We start from the raw sequence: 22,977 nt of genomic DNA, 5'->3' as shown, positions 1-22,977 counted from the left end.
TCCTGGGCGCGGCTAAGCCTGCCGCCGTGCTCGGCTTCTGCAGACAGCAGCGGGACTCAACCGTGCCTGGGGGTGCGGGCTCGGGATGCTGAGCGGCGGCCGTGGGCAGTAAAACCGCATCTCTGAGCTGCTCGGTGCGCCTGCGGGGCGGGGAGGGGCGGGGAGAGGAAAGGAGGGGAGGGAAGGGGAGGACCGGCCGTGCGGCACGGAGGGCGGGAGCTGAGCGTGCGCCGGGAGCGCCCCGTGAGCGGGGCCGGGCGGGGGTGAGCGCGGGTGGCGGCGGAGGAGCGCCGCGGGGAGGTGGGGGCGGCTGGGGGGGGCGGGGCGGCGGACGGGACTCCCGTGCGGAGCTGGGGTGAGGGTCGGGCTTCGTGCGAGGCCGCGGGAAGTGCTGCCACGGGAGAGCACCAGCTCCGCGAACGTCGTGCTGCTGCTCTCCGCCGCAGTGCGCGGTGCTGCCGGGCACGGCGCGCCCCGAGCCGCGACCTTCGGGTCCTGGAGGGTCCGCGCGTCCCTGCGCAGTGGAGGAGAGCGCTGGCTGTGGGGGGTGGGGACGGGCGAATGAACCCCGGGAGGAGGCGATGTCCGCCGCAGCACCGCACTGCCGCAGGAGTCACCGGCCGCGTTTTACCGCTGCCCCTCACAAAGTAACTCTTCGCTAGCGGACCGGTTCTTCAGCAGCGTTAGGTATTCGTGCTCCTTCGTTGCGTCGAGGACCGCTGACAGCCGCGGCGAGGCGGCCCCGCAGGAGCCCCGTTTACGGCCGTGCGCGCGCGGTGCCGCCCGTCCCGGCGGCCGAAGGGCGGGCGCGGACATCACAGTGTGGAGGAGAGGAGCTGCCGAGCGATCCCGTGTGCTGTCCTGCGGGGATGGAGGGGGTGCGGGGGTCGTGGGGGTGAGGGAAGGGCCTCAGGCAGCGCTTGCTGCAGCGGCGGCAGCGGTTTGTCCAGGATTCCGGTGTTTCTCCCCATCACGCTTTAGTCCTGTCCCTTCAAGCCCGCGGGGAATTGCCCGCTGTCTGAGCATGCAGAGAATAAAAACTGCTGGGGGAGGATGTGGTGGGCAAAGAAACAGACCCTGAAAGACACCTGGGTAAGCTGTCCCAAAAATGTGTCTGTGGCTGCGGGTTCTGGTTTGCTCAGGGGAAAGGCAAGTGCAGAGTGCGTCTGAGGAGCTCAGGAAGAGGAATTTCATCCCTTCAAAAAGAATCAGATCTTCCTTGTCCCTACAAAAGTTGGAGGACCCACAAAGTCAGACTTAACCTTTTGCCGTATACTTTTGCCAGGTATGGGGTCAGATGGGGACTCTGTTCCACACTGTGAAGCAGAAGCTTTGAATGAGTTAATCATCAGAGTAGCTTTGGATGGAAATGGAAATGACTAAGCACACCACATTCCTGATGCATTACTTGTTTTGATATAAAATCTGCTTGTTGGGTACTGCCCATGTCTTTCAGCCGTCTGAATGACACATTTTTGTTCAGAAAAGGTTCAGGTCTGTTGTGGAGCTGAACAGAATGAGAGTAGCTGAAAGCTCTGGGAGTCCTTCCTGCTGTCCCCTCATCCTTCCAGGACAGCTTCCCTAGCCTTGCCAAGACCAGAAGCTGCCTTGTATTGGGCTACATCACAGGAGGCTTAATGGCAAGGAGTTCTGTCATTTCTTAGGTGTCTTAGAACCACGTGGCTCGTAAAAGGAGCAAAAGATTGCTTCAAGAACTGCATGGGCTTGTCAGATCGTTGATTTGCTTGTTCTCATGCCTGTTGTACAGCAGGATAAGGTAAGGTGTTGTGTTGGTGTCTTTGTTCAGCTATTTAGCTGCCAGCATGAGGGGCGTTGTAGAGACCCACTGTGGGTGGGCTTGATCTCAGCTTTATTCTTAAACAGTAGTGGCAACAGTTCTTTCCTTCAGTTTTTGTTTTCAAGAAACTGAGCTGCCTTGAAACTGTATAGAAAATGCTTAGTATGCTCTCTGCCTTTCAGAATTGGAAGAGGATTAAGGGCTACCTGTCATGTGTTGCGAATGTGCCTCGTTTGTCTGCTTTGGATAAACTTGTTTTTCCCTCTTACTTCCATGCTGTCTCTCTTATGGGGAGAAATGCGTGCAGTTTCTGCCATACTTTGCTTGTGGCTGTTGCTTGCAGTGAATTAATTCAGTATTTTTGGCTACGCTATGCAGCTGTAAGTATTAATGCCATAGGGATGATAGATTTGGCTTTTGTGGAAGTACTGGAAAGTGTTTTGGTGCTGCTGTGAAGGTGTTTGGAAGAAGGCACGGAGACAGACGCAGTCACTGAAAGTCAGGTTAATTTGTGAAAAGAATTTGGGGTGGTCCCTGATGTACAAGTGCTGGCTGCCTGGCTCAGGTGATCTCTGCCTGTTGTGTGTCTCTCTGAGCTACGTGTTGGCCTGTCTCAGGCTGTGTCTGGTGCTATCAGGCATGGGTCAGCCACTCCAGACTCCTCTTCCTTCCCTAAATATCAGCTTTTACTGCTGGCCCTGGTTCATGTAATGAGTTTAGATTGAATGCCTGTATGCTGATAGCACCCAGCTGCCTGGCAAGCCTGTGCGGGTGAAGAGCTGCATTCTTCTCCTTGGAGGATGAGTTACTTTGGAAGGCAGTTCAGCACTGTGGCTGGTGGAGCAGCACTTAGCAGGAGAGCGTGAGGTGCTTTGAACTTGTGTTCTATTGCCTTCGCTTAAGATGAGCCAGGAGTCATGTGTTTCTACCGTATGTGATAATGCAAAGATCAGTGACGTACCTTGGGCAGACCTTTGCTGCTGCACTCAGAACAAAGTGGCTCTGTTCCCATCTTTTCTAGACTGGCTTTTCCCATTGGAGCCCATGCACACTGGCTAGCCTGTTCTTTAGGTCCACGGGAGCAGCCCAGAGCACTGTTTTTCTCATAGTTCCAATGATGCAGGGAAGAGGAAAGTTGCTTTGCTGTCTGCTAATCAGGGCTGTGCAGACAGGGATTGAGGAAGGATGGATCTGCTCTGGCTCAGGATGTTTTAGAAACAATGCCCTATTTATAGGAGAGGGCAAAGGCCTGGAGCTGCCTGTGAGCAGCAGAGGATCAGCCTGGCCTAGGGTCTCACCGTGGGGTGTGGTAGCACAGCAGTACCCCGGGCAAAGGAATCAGGAATGGTGGGACTGTAGGTGTGGTTTCCGTTTTATTAACAGTTGTGTGTAATTCTTAGACTTGTTCTGTTCTTTTCCTGCTCCCGTGTGATGGGATCGACAGCCCCCGTTAGTTTGCTAGTCCCCTGCCTGCTCCTTGCTGCTGGTGGGGTGGGAGTGTGTGCTGTGCTGTGCTGTGCTGTTCTGCAGTTGGCAGTGCTGTGTGCACAGGAGCAGCTTGCCTGCACTGCTTTGGAGACAGGGCAGGGAGGTGGTCAGGAGGGGTGCCAGTATGAGCGCATTGAGGGTATGGCAGAGTGCTGATGGGGGGCAGAGGGCTGATGGTGCAGCATATATCTTCAGCTCAGTTGCTTACTCGTATAGTCTAAATTTAGCCCATTCATTAATCCTAGAACCACAGAATGGTTGAGTTGCAAGGGATCCCAGAACCCCCCAAGCCCCACTCCATTGCGGGCCATTTCCCTTCCACCAGCTCGTGTGTCCAGGGCCTCATCCAGCCTGGCCTGGAGCTCCTCCAGGTATGGGGCACCTACAACTTCTCTGGCCAGGCTGTGGCAGGTCTCACCACCCTCTGAGTTAAGAATTTCCTCCTCACGTCTAACCTAAATCTCCCCTCTTCTAGTTTAAAACTCTCAGTGATAATTGGGAGGATTATTCGCAACTGTCTGGAACAATATGATAAAAAATACTTGTCTTCAGGAACCTATATTGTCCTCTCTGAAGACAGGCAGCAGTGACCTTTTTGCCACAGCAAGCAACACTGCTTTGGTACAAAGTGTGGAAGGCCAGCAGCATGCTGAGGCTTGGAGCTGTGTGTGACAGATTTGTTGGTGCTGGATCTTTGCAGCAAACCCACTTCTCCCTGGTGGTAAGGTGGCAGTTTCGCTTGCCTTTCTTGCTGCAGAACTCTGCTGGAGAAATCATGTTATTTCTTGGTGTTCCTTCTCTGCTGATCTAAACACAGGTCTCTTTTTCCCGATTCACCAGTTTTCTCTGCTTTTTGACTTCTGTTGTTTATCTTCCTAAAAATTCCTCTGACTGCCAGCCACTGCCCTCCAGTTTCTCTGCTGGCAAAGTTAGATCAAGTATTGACACGCAGAACATCAAACAAGTTTTCACTTGTGCTGTTGAGCTCTTCTCCAGTCAACAAAGCCATGCAAATGTGCCTGTGTGAAGCAGCAGCCATCCTGCTGTTGCTGACTCTGGAGAGGTAGATGTGGTTGTCTGTCAGTAGAGCTGGCATGGTGTCTTGCATCTTGCAGTGTAGAGAGCTCCAGTGGAGATGTGCTGCTGCAGCAGTTGGCTGTGGGCTGTCTGAGGTGCTTTGAGCAGTGCAGAGCCTCAGAGAAACAGAACACTCCTGTTTGGCCTGCATCAGTACAAGTACGCTGCAGAGGAGCTGGCTGAGAGTTCTGCTGCAGACAGGACATGGTGCTGTGTTCCTGTGCCACCAAATAATTTCCTTGAGTTTGGGCCTTGGGGATCCCTGGCAGCGTTTTATTCCCGTTGCAGTGTTTTATTTGTTTTTTAACCCAGTGAGACCTCTAATTCCTTTTGTTAGCCCTCCCAGATATATTCAGCAGCAACAGGGTTTGTGGAGGGTGCGCTAAGAAAGGCAGTCTTGAATGTGTGGTTTGGGGAGGAATGTTCTTCAGCAGTTGCCAAAGTACAGCTGGAAACTCCTGCTGTTGTGTATGGTTGGAGTGCAGCTGATGGTTCTCTTTTTTTTCTGTCCTCAGGTTGCACTAGGAGGCAGTTCTTGCAGGACCCAGGGGCTCTTGGATGCCCCTGGATGCTTTGGAGTCTCATGCCAGCCTGATGCATGCAAGACACAGGTGAAACTGGGCAAAACTGGAGATGGGGTGTTTGTAAGCACGTTGGCACTTGCCATGCACCCAACAGAGACAGGTGACAGTAGCTTCTCCCGCTCTGCTGTGCAGACCCTCTCTCGGAGCCACTGCCGCAACATTAAACAGAAGATCTCCCAGTGGGAAGGGAGAACACAAGGATGCTCCAGCAAGGAGAAACAGCAGCTGAACGATTTTGGAGTAAAATATGATCCAGGCTGCGGTGTTCTGTCCAAAGTGAAGCCTGAAGATATAGAGAAGGGCAGAAAGGCTGGGTCTAAAGATCCAAAGAACTTGGGTTTGGACTTCAGGGAAAATGCAAGGAGTTGCTTGCAAACTGCTGACTGTGGTGACCTCAAGTCCTGTGCCTGCAGCCGTGCTCCCCAAGCCAAGGAGAATGGAAAATGGCAAGCAGGTTTCCCAGACCCAGGGGAGGCACTGCCCCCAGGCAACTTCTACACTTTGCAAGGGCTGTGGAGGAAAGTAGAGCCTAGCACAGCCCTGCCAGTTCCTGTGGACCTTCAGAAGAAGTGGGGGAACTGTGGCTTCACAGGAGAATGGAAAGCCAAAGGAGTGGAATTGTTCTGCGGGGTAGAGAGGAATGTGAAAAACTCTTACTTGGAGGCTGTGGAGCAAGAGGAGAAGTTGGCTGCAGTCCCACCACCCAAGCCCCGTAGGACTTTCCGCTATCTTGCAGAAAACTGTGCCAGCAGCTGCAGCGATGCCAGTGCTACCAAGGAAGCTCCTCTGGAAAAGAAACGTGGAGGAGATCTGGTTTCGTTTTCTAACAATCTTGAGAAGAGAACAGTCAGCAGAAGGATCCGAGGAAGAATCCAAAGGTATGTTGATTCATCTGTCATCTATGAAACTCATTCCATTAAATCAGATTCTGCATGGGTTTAAACAGCTTGCTTGCCATGATATCTTTGTGGAGATGATGATCAGTTGATGAAGAGGTGATATTTCTGGATGAAAGTACCACCTTTCTAACATTCTGTACACACTGCTTTTGCTGCTGATAATCTTTTAAATGCTCAAAGCCCCAAAAATTTATCAATCCCACACTTTGAAACATGAATGACAGTATGCTGACCCTACGGAGAGCTTGTTCTCAGTTGTAACTTGTAGATTACAGAGTAGCCTTCTCTTGTGCAAGTATTGCTGCTAAATGTTCAAATTTTCATCTGAGTGAAAGATTGTTCTGTTGGAGAATTGTTATGTTTTGTCTTAGAGTTGGAGGCTGTCAGGTGCCCCTCTAGCAGCTGTTTAGGGCAGCTGTGCTAGAGATGAGTGTAAACACAATGAATGGAGATGTGACTAGGACTCCTAAATTCTTTTTTCACAGTGGCAAGGCGTGCAGCAAACCCCGTAAGTTTTGTGATGATGGATTAAATCCCAATCAGCTCCTTTGTGACCTCTATGTCATTATTTTGGGTTGGAGGCCAAATACATGAAAACGCCAACTCCCAAAGGTTCCTTTAGCAAGAACCTGACGTCCTGTAGAAAACCAATTATTCAGAGTACTGCTGCAAGTACTTAGTCTGCAAAAGCTGTGACAGGATGGGATGGGATTTACCTTACCTGCTTATGGTGTGCTTAGCCATGGAGCCTCAAACTCCATTTTTTAAATTTAAAAACCTTCCAGAGTAAGTGAGCAGGACTTGATTGGCAATCAGAGTCTGGAGTGGAGCATCCATGTACACTATAGCCCCAAGTGGGATCAATGTCTGTGTGTACTGGATACTACAACTCAGTGGTCTTTGTACATGATGATGTCTTCAGATGATGTTATGCTGGTTTTCCTCTAGGAAATCCTTTGAGTTTGAGGACATTCAGGGCTTCCGCAACTGGATGTCTGCCGCCAGGTCCCGTAAGCTTCAAGAAGAAACAGATGGCACAGCAGGACCCAGGCTCATCTACACACAATCAGAAGACAACATCTATGAGGACATTATCTGTATGTGCCTGTGCTTCTTGGGGATTCACTCACGTTGTTTAGGGGTAGCTAAACTGCTGGGGAGGGAGGAATGAAGATGAGAATGCATTGAGGACCTGTCCAGCTCCGTGACTTTTATGATCTTCCCCATCTGAGTTCCTTGTTGGTGTTAATAATTACTCTGCAGGATAACTGTCTGCATCTGGTTTCAGACGTGATGGGAGGCTGCTAGAATTGATCTGTGCTAAACTGATTTCTTTATTAGCTCTTTGCATCCCCTGCTTGAGTACCACAGTGAGATTGTGCGGGTACTGACAAAACTAACTGCTTTGCAGTTGAGCTACTTTCTCCACAGTGGTAGAAGTGTTCTACTTTTCTGAGTCCATGTAGCTTGCCAGTTTTATGGTAATGGATTAGGTGGACCTCTAGGTGGTAGAAGCCTAATCCATCCTTAAGCAGGCATCTCTTCAGACTCTGCTCAACCTTGGCAGACAACTGCACAGACTTTCCTTGCTTATTTGCCTTTCAAGCATTCAGAACTTTAGCTTCTTCTGTAAATCCCCCATTCAATGCTTCTTCCAGGTCCTGCAAAAGAGAACCTCTATGAAGATATCAGAGTGCTGCCTTTACCCCTATGGAAGGTCCCATCTGTTTGGAAATTACCACCTTCCCAAAGCACTAGTAGAGCTCCAAAGGTAGGGTGAGGGGATTAAGCCGTCATGTGTTTACAAAGAGTCATCTTTACGAGGGCCCTGTTTTGTGTTCTTCCTCTACCCTAGTTTATCAGTGCTATGTCATTGTTTTTCCTTTTATTTTTATTGCTTGTTATGTATATAAATGGTAATAAACAGCCATGGCAGTGACAGTTCATGAAACTATTAAGGAACAAAAGAATAGAATCAAGAGTGCTTAGATGAGATACTGAATGTACAGGATGGGGGTGGGAGAGAAAGCTTTGGAGAGCAGGAAGTTGCAGGAAATTTATCAATCATAATCTGACTTTTTTACCTCTGAACTTGGACCAAAGCTTTATCCCATGTTTAGCCATCCCTTTTGATTCTATTTTCTAGCTTCCTCCAAAACCTTCCTTCCTCAGTCGCAAAACTTTTGAGCTAAAGCCTTCCCTGACAAGTTTGCAAGGGAAAATTGTGAAGGACACGACCTTGCCTGTGACACTGACTGACTGGAAGCTGTTCCGAGCAGTAGAGGCTACTAGCAGGAGAAAAAACTTGCCCTGGGTGAGATTTAAGCATGAAACATATCTTCTTGCATGGTATTTCAAATCCTTGCTTCTTTGTCCAGCGTGTCTAAGCGCTTCATGTGTCTGGCAGGTAAATGTTGCTTAGCATTGCTCTGTGTGTGGACAAATGATTCTCTTGAACCATTTCCCTCCGAGGAGTAGGGCAAGTATTGGGAAATTGAAGAAGAGAGAGCCAGTTCTGGGTGGGCCAGTAGTAGTTTTGTTGATGAATAATCTGCAAATGGGGTAATAGGTCAAATGGATAGCAGTTCTATCTGTGGATACCAGCTGTTCCTAGTGCTTTGTCAGCGAAGCCTTGTTCCACGAAGTATGATGATGTTTTATGCTGAATGCAAAGCAGGAAGGCGAGGAAGCTCTTTGTAAGCTGAAAGGTCAGCCCTGTACTATTCTGTTTGTGCATACGTTTCTCCTGGGAACTTCTTAGGCTGAGCCCTGTGCTCTCACTGCGGGGACTGAGCTGTTAGGTGGCTGACAGCATGGGGCTGTGAGAAGGCTGGGCACTTGCTTACTTGACATTCTGGCTTGTAGTTCTTGACTTTGGGAACACGCTCGTGCAGCTGTTTCCGTATTCTAAAGGTGAACAGCACCTCACTGGGATAAGCCCATTTCACAGAGCCTTCCTGCAGTTCTCCTCTCTGCTGCTTCTGGTTGTTCCTTTCTGCCTTTGTGCAAAATACTGATACACTTCTGATTAGCGAGAGAGGCCTGCAATTCAGTTTTGCACTACAGGATTCATTCTGATTCTCATTTGACATGCTTGGAAACTTTCTAAATACTGGTATTAGTTAACACTTTGAAGCATGTGCTATGGAAGGACAGCTGCAGCTACCAGTGTGCGCTGCATGTGTGGCACATGGTGTGCAGGACTCCAATTCCAGTTGTAGTAGTGACAACAACTTGCTTTTGCCATGATAAAATCATTAACTTCTGCAGCTCGTTATTTCTTCAGAACATGTGCTCAATTTGAACAATTTGCAGAGGACTGTGAGGTGTAATTGGAAAAATGCTTTTCACACGTTAAGTGTTTTGGAATAACAAGGAACGTTTGAATGTGCTTTTTTTTTTTTTTTAAACAAACTACAGGCTTGGAAAATTGTTGTTACTGGAAAGATTATAAAAATGCTGTGATGGAGGATATCTTTCTTTTGGAGGAGGAAAGTCTAGCGTTCCCTAAAGCAAACCTACTCCAAAAATCTGGTAATAATTTTCATGCAGGAAGCACACTGCTCCTAGGGAATTGAGCCAAGATTACTCAAGAGATTGAGAAAAGGATTTTAGTCTAAGAAGAAAAAACGTTATTGCTCAAGAAACACATAAGAAGCCTTAAACACACCCAGTATCTTCCACTGGTGACTCAACTGTACAAAAACGAGAACAGAAATTGAAAACTTCTCAATAATGCTGGATGGTAGAGGGAAAAGAAGGCAGATTTTGCAAGGGAAGCACCATCTCCTGAGGTCTGTTTTCTTCCTTTCAGCCTCATTTTTAGGCGACATGTTAGTCTAAAGCAGAACACCAGGAGACAACATGTATGAGGACATTTGAAAAGGAGAAGAGCTAATTATAGTTTGCTGAACTGGGGATAAAGGCTTGAGCTGAAAAACAGGTTCTCTTTCTGAGTATCTTCCTTTTTATGCAGTTTTTGTGGTGACAAATGGCTGGGCACACCCTGCTACATCCAGTAGGAGCATTTAATGAATTCTTAACTGGAGACAAGAATGAACTTGATCTGCTGTTTGCATTTAAAGTAAATCCTTCACAATGAAGTGATAGCAGTCTCTGACATGCAGAATCAAGGAGCTGCCTGCAGCACTGTATACCTGGCAGATGAGGGTGAGAGTGCAGAGAGGCCTGTGACAGGAGTAACAGAAAGCTTTATGATTTTGGTTTTAAGGCCTTTGTGACCAGTGAAGTGAAGGTTAGCAGTGCTGACACGGAGTGGCAAATGCTGACGCTTCTTCTGTGTCTGTAGTCTGCTTTGAACTGTGTTGTTTTCCGAAGTTTTTCTTCCAGCAGACTAAGTCTGTGGTTTGCCTGCAGCATCGACCCGTTATTCAGTTCCACTGTCTTTTATTACCTGTGCAAAATGAAAGTATTTAATCTGTTAATTTTGGCGATTTGCCCTGGGACAAGGACTTAGTGCAGCCTTGCTCTGTGCTCAACCTGTGTTTTGGAGAACTTACTCTAGCTATTTGACAGTTAACAACAACAACAGAAACCACCAAAACTAAGCATAAAAAGTGAACTACACTGGGGGAGTTTTACTTCTCACTGGGCTTCGAAAGAATCTGGGTACTTAAGAGCTTGTGGAGTTCAGAGTCCTTCGTGGTGGAGGGTTTATAAGATATTCTTGCAAGGGCCTTTGCAATAGAAGACTGAGATCTGATGCCAGCCAGTTTGCTACTTCTGCTGTCTATTTTGTAAGCAAAATATAACTTCCAGAATGTATGCATGGTTTAGTGTCAACTTCAGGCTGTATGCTGGTAAGCTCTCTCCTGCAGCAGAAACTATGTCCATTTATTACTCAATTAACTGTGCTAAAAGTATTCTAGCAAGCAGTCTCTGAGCCAGGGTCCCTGGCAGGGATTCGGCAACTTTTCCCAAATATTGTGGTCCTAGATGACAGATTTTAGGCTCTAGTCCTGTTGGCACGTGGACCCTTTTCTGGACCCCCTTACTTATGTCTGGTTCTGCTTTGGATTTCAGATGGTACTAAAAATACAGGAGATCTTTGTTTCTAAGCGTGGGAAGAAGAGGGTGAAGTTGCTCAGTCCTGCTGGGAAGGAAGTGCTTCCAACAAAAGGTACAGAGCTCTCCAGCACGATTCTCTTTGATACAGAATTGTTGAATGGCACAATTTCTGTATGGGGTACTCTTAGCAGACTTCCTGCAGCTCATTCTGGGCTGACTTAACAGTGCTGAGCCCCATGTCTTACAACTGGAATTGTTGGACTTTCAGCACCAGTAGAACTGGGAACACTTGACTTACACACATTTAACACTGGTACAGGTGGAAGATTCCCCTGTAGTCTGAACCTGAAGAGCTGGAGTAATGATTCAAAGGGCTTTTTCAAAGAAACAGAACAAAACCAAAAATTCTACACAAAACCACTTGGCACTAGAACTCTCTCTGACTGCTCCACATTTCTGTGCCTCTACAATGAGATTCTTGTGTACTTAAAAACTACAAGCAGTGGTATGATTTATAGTATATTCTGTCCAGCAATTTATAGTATATTCTGTTAACTTTTACAGCAGCTTCAAATAACCACTTGGTTGCTCTTTGCCTCTGATCTGCATCCTGGAAACAGGGATCTTAATCAGCTCTACTTCCTGGAATTTACTGTTGTAGCACATTTGCCAGTAGTGGTTGTTCTTTGCTGGTGCCTTGAGCAGGATAGATGAGCAGACCTGAGTGATGTTGATCTGATGATTCTAAAGTCCTCTCTTCTTCCCAGGCTAGGGTGTTGCCCATCTTCCTTCTGCATGGCTAATAAGTGAAAACTGTGTGTGTTTCAGGTGAAACCAGTGGAAATGAAAGTGATACGGAAAACCAGCCAAAAAGTGAGTGAATCACAGGGGTTGGTTCTATCCCCACAGCACAACACGTTTGGCCAAGATTCTAGTAGGATGGCCATGCTGACAAGTTGTGGCTTCTGCCAAGACAGAGAAAGGGTACATCTGAGAGTTAGTGTGGCCAAGGCGGGGAGCTGTTGCAGTGACAAATTTCACCCACTTCTCCTGAGTCCTTCAGGTTTAAAGCCAACAATCTGCTAGCAACTAGCAGTGTTGCTCTGGGATGTATGGAAGACATGGCAGGAGAACATTAGTTATCAAACAAAATAGATTTGCAGAGTTGCTGCAAGGCAATTGTTCCTTTATCTGGAACTGCTCTGAACTTGACAAATGGACCCAGGAGTCCAAAGCCCATAGCATGCAGCAGTTCTGTGACATTAGTCAGATGCACCAACCCCTTTTCTCCTTAATGAAGGTGATGACAGTTCCTGTTCTGTAACTAATAGGTTTCTGGCAGTAAAAGTCACAGGCTGGTTTGGCATTTATTCCTTTCTTCAGGTCGACACAGGGGCCTGCTACTGGTGCAGTCAGCCTCCAAGAGAAATCCACACTACCAAACATTGGAGAGAGATTTAATAGAGCTCCAGGAGCAGCAGCTTTTTGAGCTGTTTGTGGTAGTGTCACTACAGAAGAGGGCATCTGAGATAAAATACACACCACAAATCATACAGCAGTTTCCCAGCAAGGTAAGACCTGCATGGAAACATTCATACAAAAAGCAGCAGCTGTTTATTTCTAAGAATTCTATCTGTGCTGTCAGAAGTAATCCAGTGATTATTATGAGTATTATCCTAAGCTCATTAAAGGAGGTTATTGTCCAGCAGCGTAAGGATTTGTGTGCAAATAACTTCATTGTCTTTGACATGTGCATGTTTTGGATTCACAAAATTAATAAGGGACGATAGCCAGAAAGAGTGCAAGGTTTTAATTAATGGATAGAATTGAATGTATGTGCTGACTGAAAATACAGTCCTTAAAATATCAGCTGTATGAAATGAACTCTACTCTTCTCAGGGATGTTTCATACTTAAATGAAATCTCTATTATTTGAAAACCTCCCTTTTGCCTCTTTGGGGTACTTCTAAGAATTGAGATCTCCTAAGAGTAGAAGGGAGACAAGCTGCCTAATGGCACAACGGTTATTTGGGTGCTTCATTCTCCTGTGAATATGACCATGGCTCTGAATCTTACTCAGTTCATAACAGCCAGCTGAGTAATTTTAAAAAGGTCCAATCAGCAGCTAAGTTACAAGAGGGAACTGGGAATCTGTTTTAGTGAGAATGCTTTTCCCATGCTTGTAGATTGACTATCGGGTGGTTCAGCACTTGGAATAATCAAGAAGATACTGTCTCCCTTTATTTTAAATACTGCAGCTGTGCACCACACTTCAGTTATTTTAAATGTATGTTACCTCTCCAGCCTGAACACCGCTTCAAACAGTCAAAGGATACTGAAGAGAGGCTAAAGGTCATTCCCAAATTCTGCTTTCCAGATCCCAAAGACTGGTTTCCTGCATCAGACCTTAAGAGGTAAAGACTTGCTGTGTACAGATGGGTCTGAGGTGGGTCTGAAGTCTTAGATATGTAGAAGTTTCCTGGACCTGAGGAACTGCAGCCAAAGCAAGGAAAAATGGGAAAGGCTGAATCTCTAAGCCCTGTGAAGGGGGAAGGTGAGATATGGAGGTGGGCTCAGCGGTACTGCGTCTGTCTGATCATCTTTATTATGAGTTTTTTGTTTGGCTACTCATAACAGAGGGGGTCTTTGGCATGATCAGAAGGATACCTTATAGTCTGTGTGGAGCACATTTTACTTTGTCATTCTTGTCTGAACTGTATGGTGAATTTAACTCTTGACTCTTCTTTGGTTTCCCAGTGAAACATTTTCTTTTGTGTTGACGGGTGAGGATGGCAGCCGCTGGTTTGGATACTGCAAGAAGCTCCTGGTAAGCATCTGTGTATTGGGTGGAGCGTAAAGAACGCACTGTTAAATGCACAATCAAATGCAAAATATGAATCAGCAGTAATTTCCCCTGTGCTTACGCAGCTCCTGGGCTGCTGCTGAGGTTACCAGTCATTTAATTGCATAAGGGAAGGAGCATGACAATGCCCAGCAATACAGCAAAGTGAATTCTGGGTGTGAAAGCTCCTGGAGCTGGTAATTCCTCAGGAGTCCCACGAGGCAAAAGTGTAGAGGGAACAGCAGAAGGAATACTGTGAATCAGCTACACGGTGTGTGTTAGTTTGTTTATTATATCCATGCTCTCAGCGTAACTGGTCCTGTTGCTTTTCAGCCAGAAGGGAAAGGGAAGCGCCTTCCTGAGGTGTACTGCATCGTCAGCCGCCTGGGCTGCTTCAACCTCTTCTCCAAGGTGAGATGGGAAACCCTATTCATCCGTGATATGAGTCTGACAACCAGCAAGCACCAAGAAGTAACTGGATGCTTTTCTCCAGTCTAGAATTTTCTTAGCAGTTGTAGTCCATCAGTGTAGTGCTTCCTTGCCAATTTTGTACTTTGACAGGGCACATAATTATATTAGGGCTGGGACTTGTCAGCTGGTATACAGAAAATTCGGCAAATTATTGTCAGGAAGTGGCTCCTAATACTTGTTAATATTGATAGTGTCCCTTCATCCTCTTCTTTCATGACTTGGAAATGAAAAATCATTTACTTTGTGGGGAAGAGGGTAATGAGGGAAAGATCTCAGCTTGTTTCTCCTAGCACAGTAAGGAGAATAGATAAGGAACTAAACACTAGAGAAGGCTCTTGCAGATACAGAGCAGCTACTGCAGAAGAATACAGGGGCGAATTTGTGATGATGGCTGATTTCTAATAATTGGACCTGTGAGTTACTAGAACAGTGTTTCAGAAAGATGATTTGGATGAGATGCTGCCCTTCTTCCTCCTCTAACTAGAGTATCTGATTACAACATATAAGAGATTTCCTTTTAGTAGAAGGACTATGGAATTGAGAATGGAAAGTTGTACTTACAGTTACATATTATCATTTGCTTGTTCAGACATTTGAGAGAAGCTTACACAAGAATCCCAGGGCAAGGAGGAAGGAGGGCTGTGAGTCTGTGTTGGACTCCTCATGAGTAGCTATGGAATGGGACATAACATAGGTTTGTATTTCTCTGGGCTAAGCAGCATTCAGTGAATCAAAGTCTGATTTATTTGTAGATTTTAGATGAAGTGGAGAAAAGGCGAGAGATGTCCCCAGCCCTCGTCCACCCATTTATGCGTAGCGTAATGGAGGCACCTTTCCCTGCTCCTGGACGCACTATTACTGTGAAGAGCTTCCTGCCAGGAGCAGGAAATGAGGTAACTCAATTCTGGACTGGTTTTCCTGTGTTGACTGGTGTCTGTGGGGCACAGTGGCGTTTTGCAAACTGCACTGTAGAGTGATGCTGTCTGTAAATCATTGATCTGATGGTAATTTCCAGACTGACTAGAGGTTGTCGGAGAAACCAGCTTCCTGTTGAACTGCACAATAGAAGTGATTCGTTGCTTTTTTTAAAGGAAGAGCTGGTTGAGAGTCCTTTGAGATGCTCTGAACTGGCCGTCCAGGTGATGTGGGTTCAACCTGTGAGGATCCAACACTTCTGCTTTCCAGTCAGGTCCTCCCTCATCCAGCCTAATGCTGTGATCTGGCTGTTCCATCCAGCACTCTACATCTCTGCTGTTCCCAGGTTATGAAACTCTGCCGTCCGTCGGATTCTCGACTTGAACATGTTGATTTCGAATGCCTGTTCAGGTGCCTAAGTGTCTCTCACATGATACGGGTCTTTGCGTCTCTCCTGCTGGAAAGGAGAGTGATCTTTGTTGCTGACAATTTAAGGTAAAAAATGAGTCTGAGTGACCAGTTCTTTCTGAGGCATGTTGCTTTTTCTCTTGTATTTGGGCCTGTTTCACGTGTAAGCTTGTCTAACTTTCTGTAAATAATTAGATTTAAAAGCTTTCGGCAGACTCTCCACAAAACTTTTGCATGCTTAACATTTGGAGTGTGCTGCTTACCTAAGAGGAGACAAGGGAATGTTTCCTTTACCTCTTTAGTCTGGGCTGATGCTATTCCTAGCTCCCCATAACTGACTTCATAAGTGGTTGCATGGGGGTTCTTCTGATGCACAAGCAACATACGTAAATTACATTTCCTCAGAGCATTTCTAACCTATGTCTGTAGCAGAACACTGAAAGAGACACTGACAATCCACTCTGTGCTTCCCTTACTTTTTAGCACCCTGTCTAAATGTGGCCATGCTGCAGTTGCAATACTTTATCCCTTCACTTGGCAACACACGTACATACCAGTGCTACCAACTTCTATGATTGATATTGTGTGCTCTCCGACTCCATTCTTAATTGGCATTCTCTCCTGCTCATTACCACAGCTCCAAGACCTGCCTGTAGAAGAGGTGAGAACTGGGCAAAACACTGTGGAGGGACAATTGCAGTGGAATTAGGCTGACTTCTTTGAAAGAATCTCTGTGGATTCTGTCTTAATGTAAAATCTTAAACCTTTCTGAGGCAGTTTTTAACTTGCAAGATACATGCCAGCACATTCCTTTGCTATCAAAGATTAATAATATTGACTGTTCTTATAGACAGGCTGAAGTCATGCAAAACTTGTGTGTGACATCCCCTAACAGTGGGGACAAAAGAAAAGTTATATATTAAAAACAAGTTATTATTTTTTTCCTTCTGCATGGCAACGTACATAGTTATAAGAGCTAATATTTTTTGTCTGTCTTTCCCTAGGTTCTGATTGTTGATCTTTGTGCTGACAAGTTTTTGCAAGAGGTGAGTGAAAGAGTGGAAATTACAGCACTAGTTACTCTTGGTGGTGTTATATGCCAAGAATAGGATCCACAAATGTAAGCAAGAAATCAGTAAGTCTTGTTTTCATCTGTAGACTACAGTTGCTGAAGAAATATCTTGCATTCTTTTTTTATCACTGGAGAAGGGAACAGACTTGTTGAAAGGCTGAGGCTGCAGGAGCAACAGCACAGAACACTGTGAAGCCAGGCATGCTGCTGAGCTGGATTTAAAAAGAGGTTCTTGGTTCAGCATGTGAAGTGGATCACTAGGATTCTTCATTGCATTCTGGCTGTCTTTCTGGACTCATTCTCTACACGATTTTCTCCTCTCTCATCTAGTTAGGGTGTGTTTGTTTGTTTGTTTTCCCAGGAGTGATAGTCTGAGACAAATTGTCACAGTTCACTTGTAATTCTCTGCTGGCCCCAAACTTTACTAAATGTGCTGAAAACGCCTTCTATACCACCAGACAAGTCACTATGAACTTAGTGGAGTGTTAGTAGTTCAGGAGGATATTTGCATCTCTTTTCCCTTGCCTTGCTGTTTGATTTTGCACTGCAGCCTGCAAGTGGAGGAAGGCATTAAAGGATGGTTTTCTCACTAAAATGTTAAGACACATTCGTCATATTTTCTCAACAGACTATTGTTGTTCTAGTGTGTTTTATCACTGCTCTGATAAGCCTGAGTCTGTGTAGTGGATTTGGTATACGTTGTTTTGTGTTAGTGTATGCACTGATTCTAGTTGTACAGAGATGGCATTGGGCAAGTGTTTTTCATTTCTGTGGCAACAAAACAAATATATTGTTTCCACCAGGATGCAACACATCAGAGTAACTTCCCTCTAATTGTTCTAGGCATGTTAAGAGTATTTCTCATCAGAGAAGTTTCTGTTGAATAGATGTAACACAAAAAGCTTTTCATGGTCACTTTTCTGTTTAGGTATCGGATGAAGAAGAAATCCTGCCTCATAAACTCCAGGCTGCACTTGTCCAAATTTTGGAGGAGCGAAATGAAATCTTGTCACATGAGCAGAACTGTACACAAGGTATGTCTATAGAAAAGTCGGCACACCTCTTCAGTTGCCAAGTTGTTGCCACAGAAGTGTGCAAATGGAAATAAACTTTACAGAGTAACATTTTATAAAGCTATTTTCCTGTGATCTTATTGAGAACATCTTTCATGTGAATGTATTAGAAATCTACTGTCCTTATAATTGCTCCTCTCTTCACAATCAGTGTGTGGAGAACTTTGGTGTTACTTAGGCCAAGTGTATCAGTTCCCATGCTTTGAGTTCTCTGTGATTTTCCTGAAGTGGTAGAGAGCAAGTTTTTCTTAAATGGAAAATAGAGTAGATTCTCTGTACTTCAGAGGATAATTTGACGTCATTTTCAAAGTTGCTGTTCTTGATACAGAATCTTTCAGATAAATTAATCTGAGAATTTTAAAAAAGTATTGAGTTGCTTGAGAGAATGGCATTGACAAATTGTGATTCCATAGTCATCAGCGTAAGAAAGTTTTCCACTAGGTTTGTGTTTTGTGATTTGCCTCACTCTTTAAAAGAATTAGACTATAATGAACTTACTGCTTATTAGTTTTTTATTGGGTGGAAAGAAATTATGAATGCTTTCACTGCTGGAAAAGCTTCAAAATGGAACCTGTCTCAGCAGAAAGTTGTCATGGGAGAGGAGTCTTAAATACTTGAGTCACGTCTCCTTTGGTATTGAACACCTATATGAAATTTCATAGTCTGAGAAAGCCAGCTAAAAAAGCATCTGGGGCTCTTCTTTTAGAAGAGGAATGTCCAAAGTGACTCACATTATAGGGACATTTCTCCTCTGCTATCTTCTTCACAGGTGACATGCCTCTTAATTCCCTGGTCTCTGAAGCTTTTGTGCACTTCTTTGTGGAGATTGTTGGTCACTATTCCCTGCACATGAACGTTACAGAAAAAGGAGAGCGAGTGTTCCAGCGGGAACCATTCCGTAAATCCCACACGTCACGCAATGTGCGCCATTTCCTGCACTTTTTCATGGAGACACAGATGTTTGCAGGGTTCATACAGGATCGAGAGCTAAGTAAGAGTGCTGTCAAAGGTGAGGCTTTCCTGTTTTACAAACTCACTTCCACATCACATATCTTTAACTCTTAAAAAGCCTTTTGCCCCAGCACGTTTTCCCATTGGCATATGTAATAGCTCTATGGCCTTCTAATTGTTCAGTAAAGTTAATCTCATTAGGCAAAGGATGCCTTTGTCTCCCTCCTGGCTTTGGTCCTGCACACAACCTTACACACACAATGTTGATGCCTGAGGTGGAGGATCTCACCCAGCTGTGCTGCTTTCTCTCTGTAGGTCTTTTTGAGGTCCGTGCTTTGGAGTATCTGGAGAGCATTCCAGAGACTGAGCCGACTGGGATGAACAGAATCCTTCGCACTCTTGGTAAGAAGACAGCTTTTTTATTTTATTTCCCTTCAATATTTTGCCTTGTCTACACATGCTGCTTTCCTTTGCCTTGCCCATGGAGGTTGTGGATGCCCCATCCCTGCAGGCATTCAAGGCCAGGCTGGATGTGGCTCTGAGCAGCCTGGGCTGCTGGTTGGCGAGGGGGGTTGGAACTGGATGAACATTGTGGTCCTTTTCAACCCAGGCCATTTCATGATATGACTGTAAGGTATTTATTTTAAATAAAAGTTTTGGTTTTGGATAAAATGTGTGGAAGTGGTCTAATCCCAGAGTTGTCCATACTTGGTAATTTCGGGCTTGGCAATACCTGCAGCACAGGACAGAACTCCTCCTGCGTGAGTTTCTGCCCTCAGAAGCTCCTTGGCCAGCCGACCCTGATGTGTCTCCAAATCCTGACCGTGTTGTTTTGTTTTGTTTTTTTTCCCTCTAGGAAGTAAGATGAAATTTCTCCAGAAGAAATGAACGTGCGCTGCCGTAGAACGGCAGAGAGCCGCGAGGAAGCGGGTGTTGAACTAACCCCTGCCCGGAGCCGGACTCACAGCTTCCACCACAGCTGAGGCGACCGTGCCGGGCCGCCATAATAAGCAGCAGTGCCGCAACCAACCACCCGTGTCCTCTCCTCTCTGGGCGGGGCGGGGGCGGGTCCGGGCCGTGCGCGCAGGCGCAGTGCGAAGCGCTGCTCTGTCTGAGGGTGGGCGCATGCGCGATAGTCGTGTGCATCATGGCGGGACCGGGGTTGGTAGCGGGAGACGTGGTGGTGGACGCGCTGCCCTACTTCGATCAGGGCTACGAGGCGCCGGGCGTGCGAGAGGCGGTGAGTGCGGGCCGGGCCGAGGCGGTGCGGTGCGGTGCGGTGCTGCGCGGTGCTGCGCGCCCCGTTCCCTCCTGACGCCTCCGTGCGTTAGGCTGCGGCTCTGGTGGAGGAGGAGACGCGGCGCTACCGGCCCACGAAGAACTACCTCAGCTACCTGCCGGCACACGACTGCAGCGCCTTCGAGGTGAGCCGCCACACCACGCCCCGCTCCGTCCCGCCGTCCCCCCGCCTGCCCCTCACCGCCCTCTCCCCGCAGACCGAGATCATGCGGAACGAGTTCGAGCGCCTGGCGGCCCGGCAGCCCCTGGAGCTGCTCAGCATGAAGAGGTGAGGGATTGGTTGGGGAGGAATGCGGCGCGGAGCTCCGGGCGGGATCAGAGCGGCGCTGCGTTTCAGGTACGAACTGCCGGCTCCTTCCTCTGGACAGAAGAACGACATCACGGCGTGGCAGGAATGCGTTAACAACTCCATGGCGCAGCTGGAGCACCAGGCTGTGCGCATCGAGAACCTGGAGCTGATGTCCCAGCACGGCTGCAACGCCTGGAAGGTGTACAACGAGTAAGGCAGAGGCTGGAATAACAGCCCGTGAAATGGGGGTGTGGTGGTTGAAGGTAGAAACGCTGTCCTGCTGATCCTCCTCACCAGAACTCACTGTTGAAACGGCTAAAAAACGTGTGAAAGTGTGGCTGCAGGAAGCAGCAGGGCTGTTGAAGGCAGGGAGCATCGATGAGCTCTTCAAAGAAGCGTCAGCTTAACTTTAAAGAAAGTGTAGGTGAAAAGAATGCAAACTATACCTTTGTGAGAAGACCTAGGGGCTGTTCAGCTTAAAAGAAAGGTTCTGGGTGGAGGATCTGGAGGTGCTGGAACAGCTGCCCAGAGAGGTTGTGGATGCTCTGTCCGTCCCTGGAGGTGGTTCAAGGCCAGGTTGGATGGGGCCCTGGGCAGCCTGGGCTGGTATTAAATGGGAAGGTTGGTGGCCCTGCCTGTGGCAGGGGGGTTGGAGCTTCATGATCCTTGAGGTCCCTTCCAACCCTGGCCATTCTGTGATTCATTCTGTGGTCTGCTGGCTTACATACATTTGTCAGTTAGAGAACTGTTTGTGCACAGGCAAGTGTTACATAGTGGGGGGAAAAAATGCTGGTTACAAGTGAGCTTAGTGTGTAAAGCAGAAGATTGGTGGTAAGGTGATGAGATACTTCAAAACTGTTCTAGTAGAAATAGTGTGAGCTTACAGTAACAGTCTTGAAAATAAAAAATCATCACCAACTAACAGATGTGGCTTTATAACATTGTCTGGCAGCAAAGGTTGAATGTAGTGATTATTAAAGGTGTCTGTGTTAAAGCTGCATATGTTGTAATGCTATCATGTTGCCATAACCTTATAACCTTCAGGAATGCAGGGTACAAACTGTGCTGAGAATAAGTGTGTTGCTTGCCCTTAGTGGGTGGTTGCATGCTGAACTCTTCTGGAATAGTTATATGGGAGGTTGGTTAAATGGATCTAACTTAGTAACTGTATGTTTTTCTCATGCTTTGCTTCCATTCTGCTATTAGACATCTGGTTCATATGATAGAACAAGCCCAGAAGGAGCTTCAGAAGTTGCGGTGAGTGGTTTTTCATAGCCTCATACTGAAGTTGGAAGGAATATAGAAACTCCCCATCCCCTCAGCTCTGAAAGAGCTGTGTATATACTGCTGTAGTGGTCCAAGGGAAGAAGATTCACCTTCCCCTCCCTCCTTCCCTGTTGTATTTATGATGTCTATTCCACTCAAAGTCTGTGGTGGTTTTTCTTTGTTATTTGTTTTTGTCTGAACCTCTGCTTTGAGCAGAATGAATTGTGGTAGAGTTCTCTTTCAAATGCAGTCATGTTTCCTTTTCACTGCTGATACCATTTTATTTAGCATGCAGTTGGCTCAGCTTGGCTGATGTTAGGTTTTGTTTTCAAGTGAATGCTTTAGCAAGTTTGCTAAATTACTGAGGGGTGGAAGTGTTATATTGAAATGATGTTTTTTATCTTCTGTCGGGATTCTGAATGCTGTATTACTGCTTTGTGGTGGTTAGATGCTGGCTGCACCAGAGCTTCCTGGTGGGTACTTCCAGGGCAGTGAATTTCAAGCAGCAGATTTAAACATTCTTGAATAAATGAGACAAAGAAGAAGAAAAAAAAAAAAACAGCATTGGTCTCCCTCTTTTTTTTTTTTTTTTTTTTCTTCTCAGGAAGAGCATTCAGGATCTGAATTGGCAACGAAAGAACATGCAGCTCACAGCTGGAGCTAAGCTACGAGAAATGGAATCCACGTGAGTAGCTGGAAGTTTTTGGTACACCTTCCAGGAGTGTCTATTGCATAGAATTCCCTTATGGAGAACATGAGCAGTTTTTCAGTACTGTCATAGCAGATCATCATATGGCTGCTGTTGATTTGCACAGTGTTTTAGGGGGTGCATAGTTCAGCTCTGTGTGATGGTCACTGTGAGTGGGTGACACAGTGAGTGACAGCAGCTTGAACTTCTCGTGTGGTTTGTTTCTTAAACTCTTCTTTATCTAAATATTGGACGTCAGTGTTTTTTAGCCCTTTTTTCCTTACAGCATTTCATTTCCTGGATTATACATTAAAGTTTAACTGTTGAAAACATCTTTTTCTAACTGTGGTTGTTCAGATTACTCCTGTTGTCAGCTGAGATGTGTTACATACTGAGACATGCTGGTTGTTCGTGTCCTTGTGCTTTGCCACATGCTGTCCCACTCTTTTGATTTCAAATCAGAGGATTGTTGTAAGCCCTGGTAACACCTGACAGTTTTTGTTTAAATTGTTCCCTTCCAGGTGGGTGTCTCTTGTCAGTAAGAACTACGAGATTGAACGAACAATTGTGCAGCTAGAAAATGAAATTTCCCAAATCAAACAACAGCACGGGGAAGCAAACAAGGAGAACATCCAGCAGGACTTCTGAAAGCTGCTCTCATCTGACCGCTGCTCCGTGTTTTTGCATTTCCTACTCTGCTGTAATAAGCTTTGCTTTGCTCAATAAAGGCTGGTCCTCTCACCACGTGGTTGATGCGTATTAGCGACAGTTCAGCGCCGGGCCGGGACCTGGCTGCGACCTCCGCGCGCGTGGGGGCGCTGTCGGCGGC

The 22,977-nt window shown here is 46.5% G+C and overlaps 2 protein-coding genes across 7 annotated transcripts; both read left to right on the top strand.

Annotated features, from left to right (window-relative positions):
• Positions 1–16: 16 nt before the first annotated feature.
• DENND2C (DENN domain containing 2C) lies at positions 17–19,635 on the top strand. 6 transcript variants are annotated; one of them, XM_085210524.1, is made up of 20 exons: positions 1,330–1,777; positions 4,879–4,974; positions 5,080–5,825; positions 6,795–6,943; positions 7,505–7,617; positions 7,993–8,160; positions 10,890–10,986; positions 11,703–11,747; positions 12,258–12,445; positions 13,179–13,288; positions 13,632–13,701; positions 14,050–14,127; positions 14,940–15,080; positions 15,449–15,597; positions 15,994–16,171; positions 16,515–16,556; positions 17,511–17,616; positions 18,425–18,664; positions 18,922–19,008; positions 19,463–19,635. In XM_085210524.1, the coding sequence occupies exons 1-20, from the start codon at positions 1,754–1,756 to the stop codon at positions 19,492–19,494; spliced, it is 2,859 nt and encodes a 952-aa protein (XP_085066650.1). In that variant the 5' UTR covers positions 1,330–1,753; the 3' UTR covers positions 19,495–19,635. The 6 variants fall into 6 exon arrangements, with proteins under 6 accessions (XP_085066653.1, XP_085066651.1, XP_085066654.1 ...); XM_085210527.1 differs by lacking the exon at positions 1,330–1,777 and adding an exon at positions 17–134 and having other exon boundaries at positions 4,879–5,825; XM_085210525.1 differs by lacking the exon at positions 1,330–1,777 and adding an exon at positions 213–263 and having other exon boundaries at positions 4,879–5,825.
• BCAS2 (BCAS2 pre-mRNA processing factor) lies at positions 19,553–22,889 on the top strand. The gene is made up of 7 exons (XM_085210533.1): positions 19,553–19,846; positions 19,938–20,030; positions 20,103–20,173; positions 20,243–20,404; positions 21,401–21,451; positions 22,065–22,145; positions 22,670–22,889. The coding sequence occupies exons 1-7, from the start codon at positions 19,754–19,756 to the stop codon at positions 22,794–22,796; spliced, it is 678 nt and encodes a 225-aa protein (XP_085066659.1). The 5' UTR covers positions 19,553–19,753; the 3' UTR covers positions 22,797–22,889.
• The last annotated feature ends 88 nt before the right edge of the window (positions 22,890–22,977 follow it).

The sequence above is a fragment of the Meleagris gallopavo genome, chromosome 28 (genome assembly GCF_905368555.1).
Source record: "Meleagris gallopavo chromosome 28, MGAL_WU_HG_1.1, whole genome shotgun sequence".
NCBI classification, from domain to species: Eukaryota; Metazoa; Chordata; class Aves; order Galliformes; family Phasianidae; genus Meleagris; species Meleagris gallopavo.
This window is presented reverse-complemented; position numbering and strand designations above follow the sequence as displayed.

Excerpts from the sequence above, each read along its gene's own strand:
- DENND2C (XM_010724373.4), top strand. The coding sequence starts at position 1,754 with ATGCCTGTTGTACAGCAGGATAAG. Across the intron at positions 8,161-10,889 it reads GGAGAAAAAACTTGCCCTGG|ATGGTACTAAAAATACAGGA; the intron begins GTGAGATTTAAG and ends TTTGGATTTCAG. Across the intron at positions 11,748-12,257 it reads TACGGAAAACCAGCCAAAAA|GTCGACACAGGGGCCTGCTA; the intron begins GTGAGTGAATCA and ends TCCTTTCTTCAG.
- BCAS2 (XM_085210533.1), top strand. The coding sequence starts at position 19,754 with ATGGCGGGACCGGGGTTGGTAGCGGGAGACGTGGTGGTGGACGCGCTG. Across the intron at positions 20,405-21,400 it reads GCCTGGAAGGTGTACAACGA|ACATCTGGTTCATATGATAG; the intron begins GTAAGGCAGAGG and ends TTCTGCTATTAG. Across the intron at positions 22,146-22,669 it reads CTACGAGAAATGGAATCCAC|GTGGGTGTCTCTTGTCAGTA; the intron begins GTGAGTAGCTGG and ends GTTCCCTTCCAG.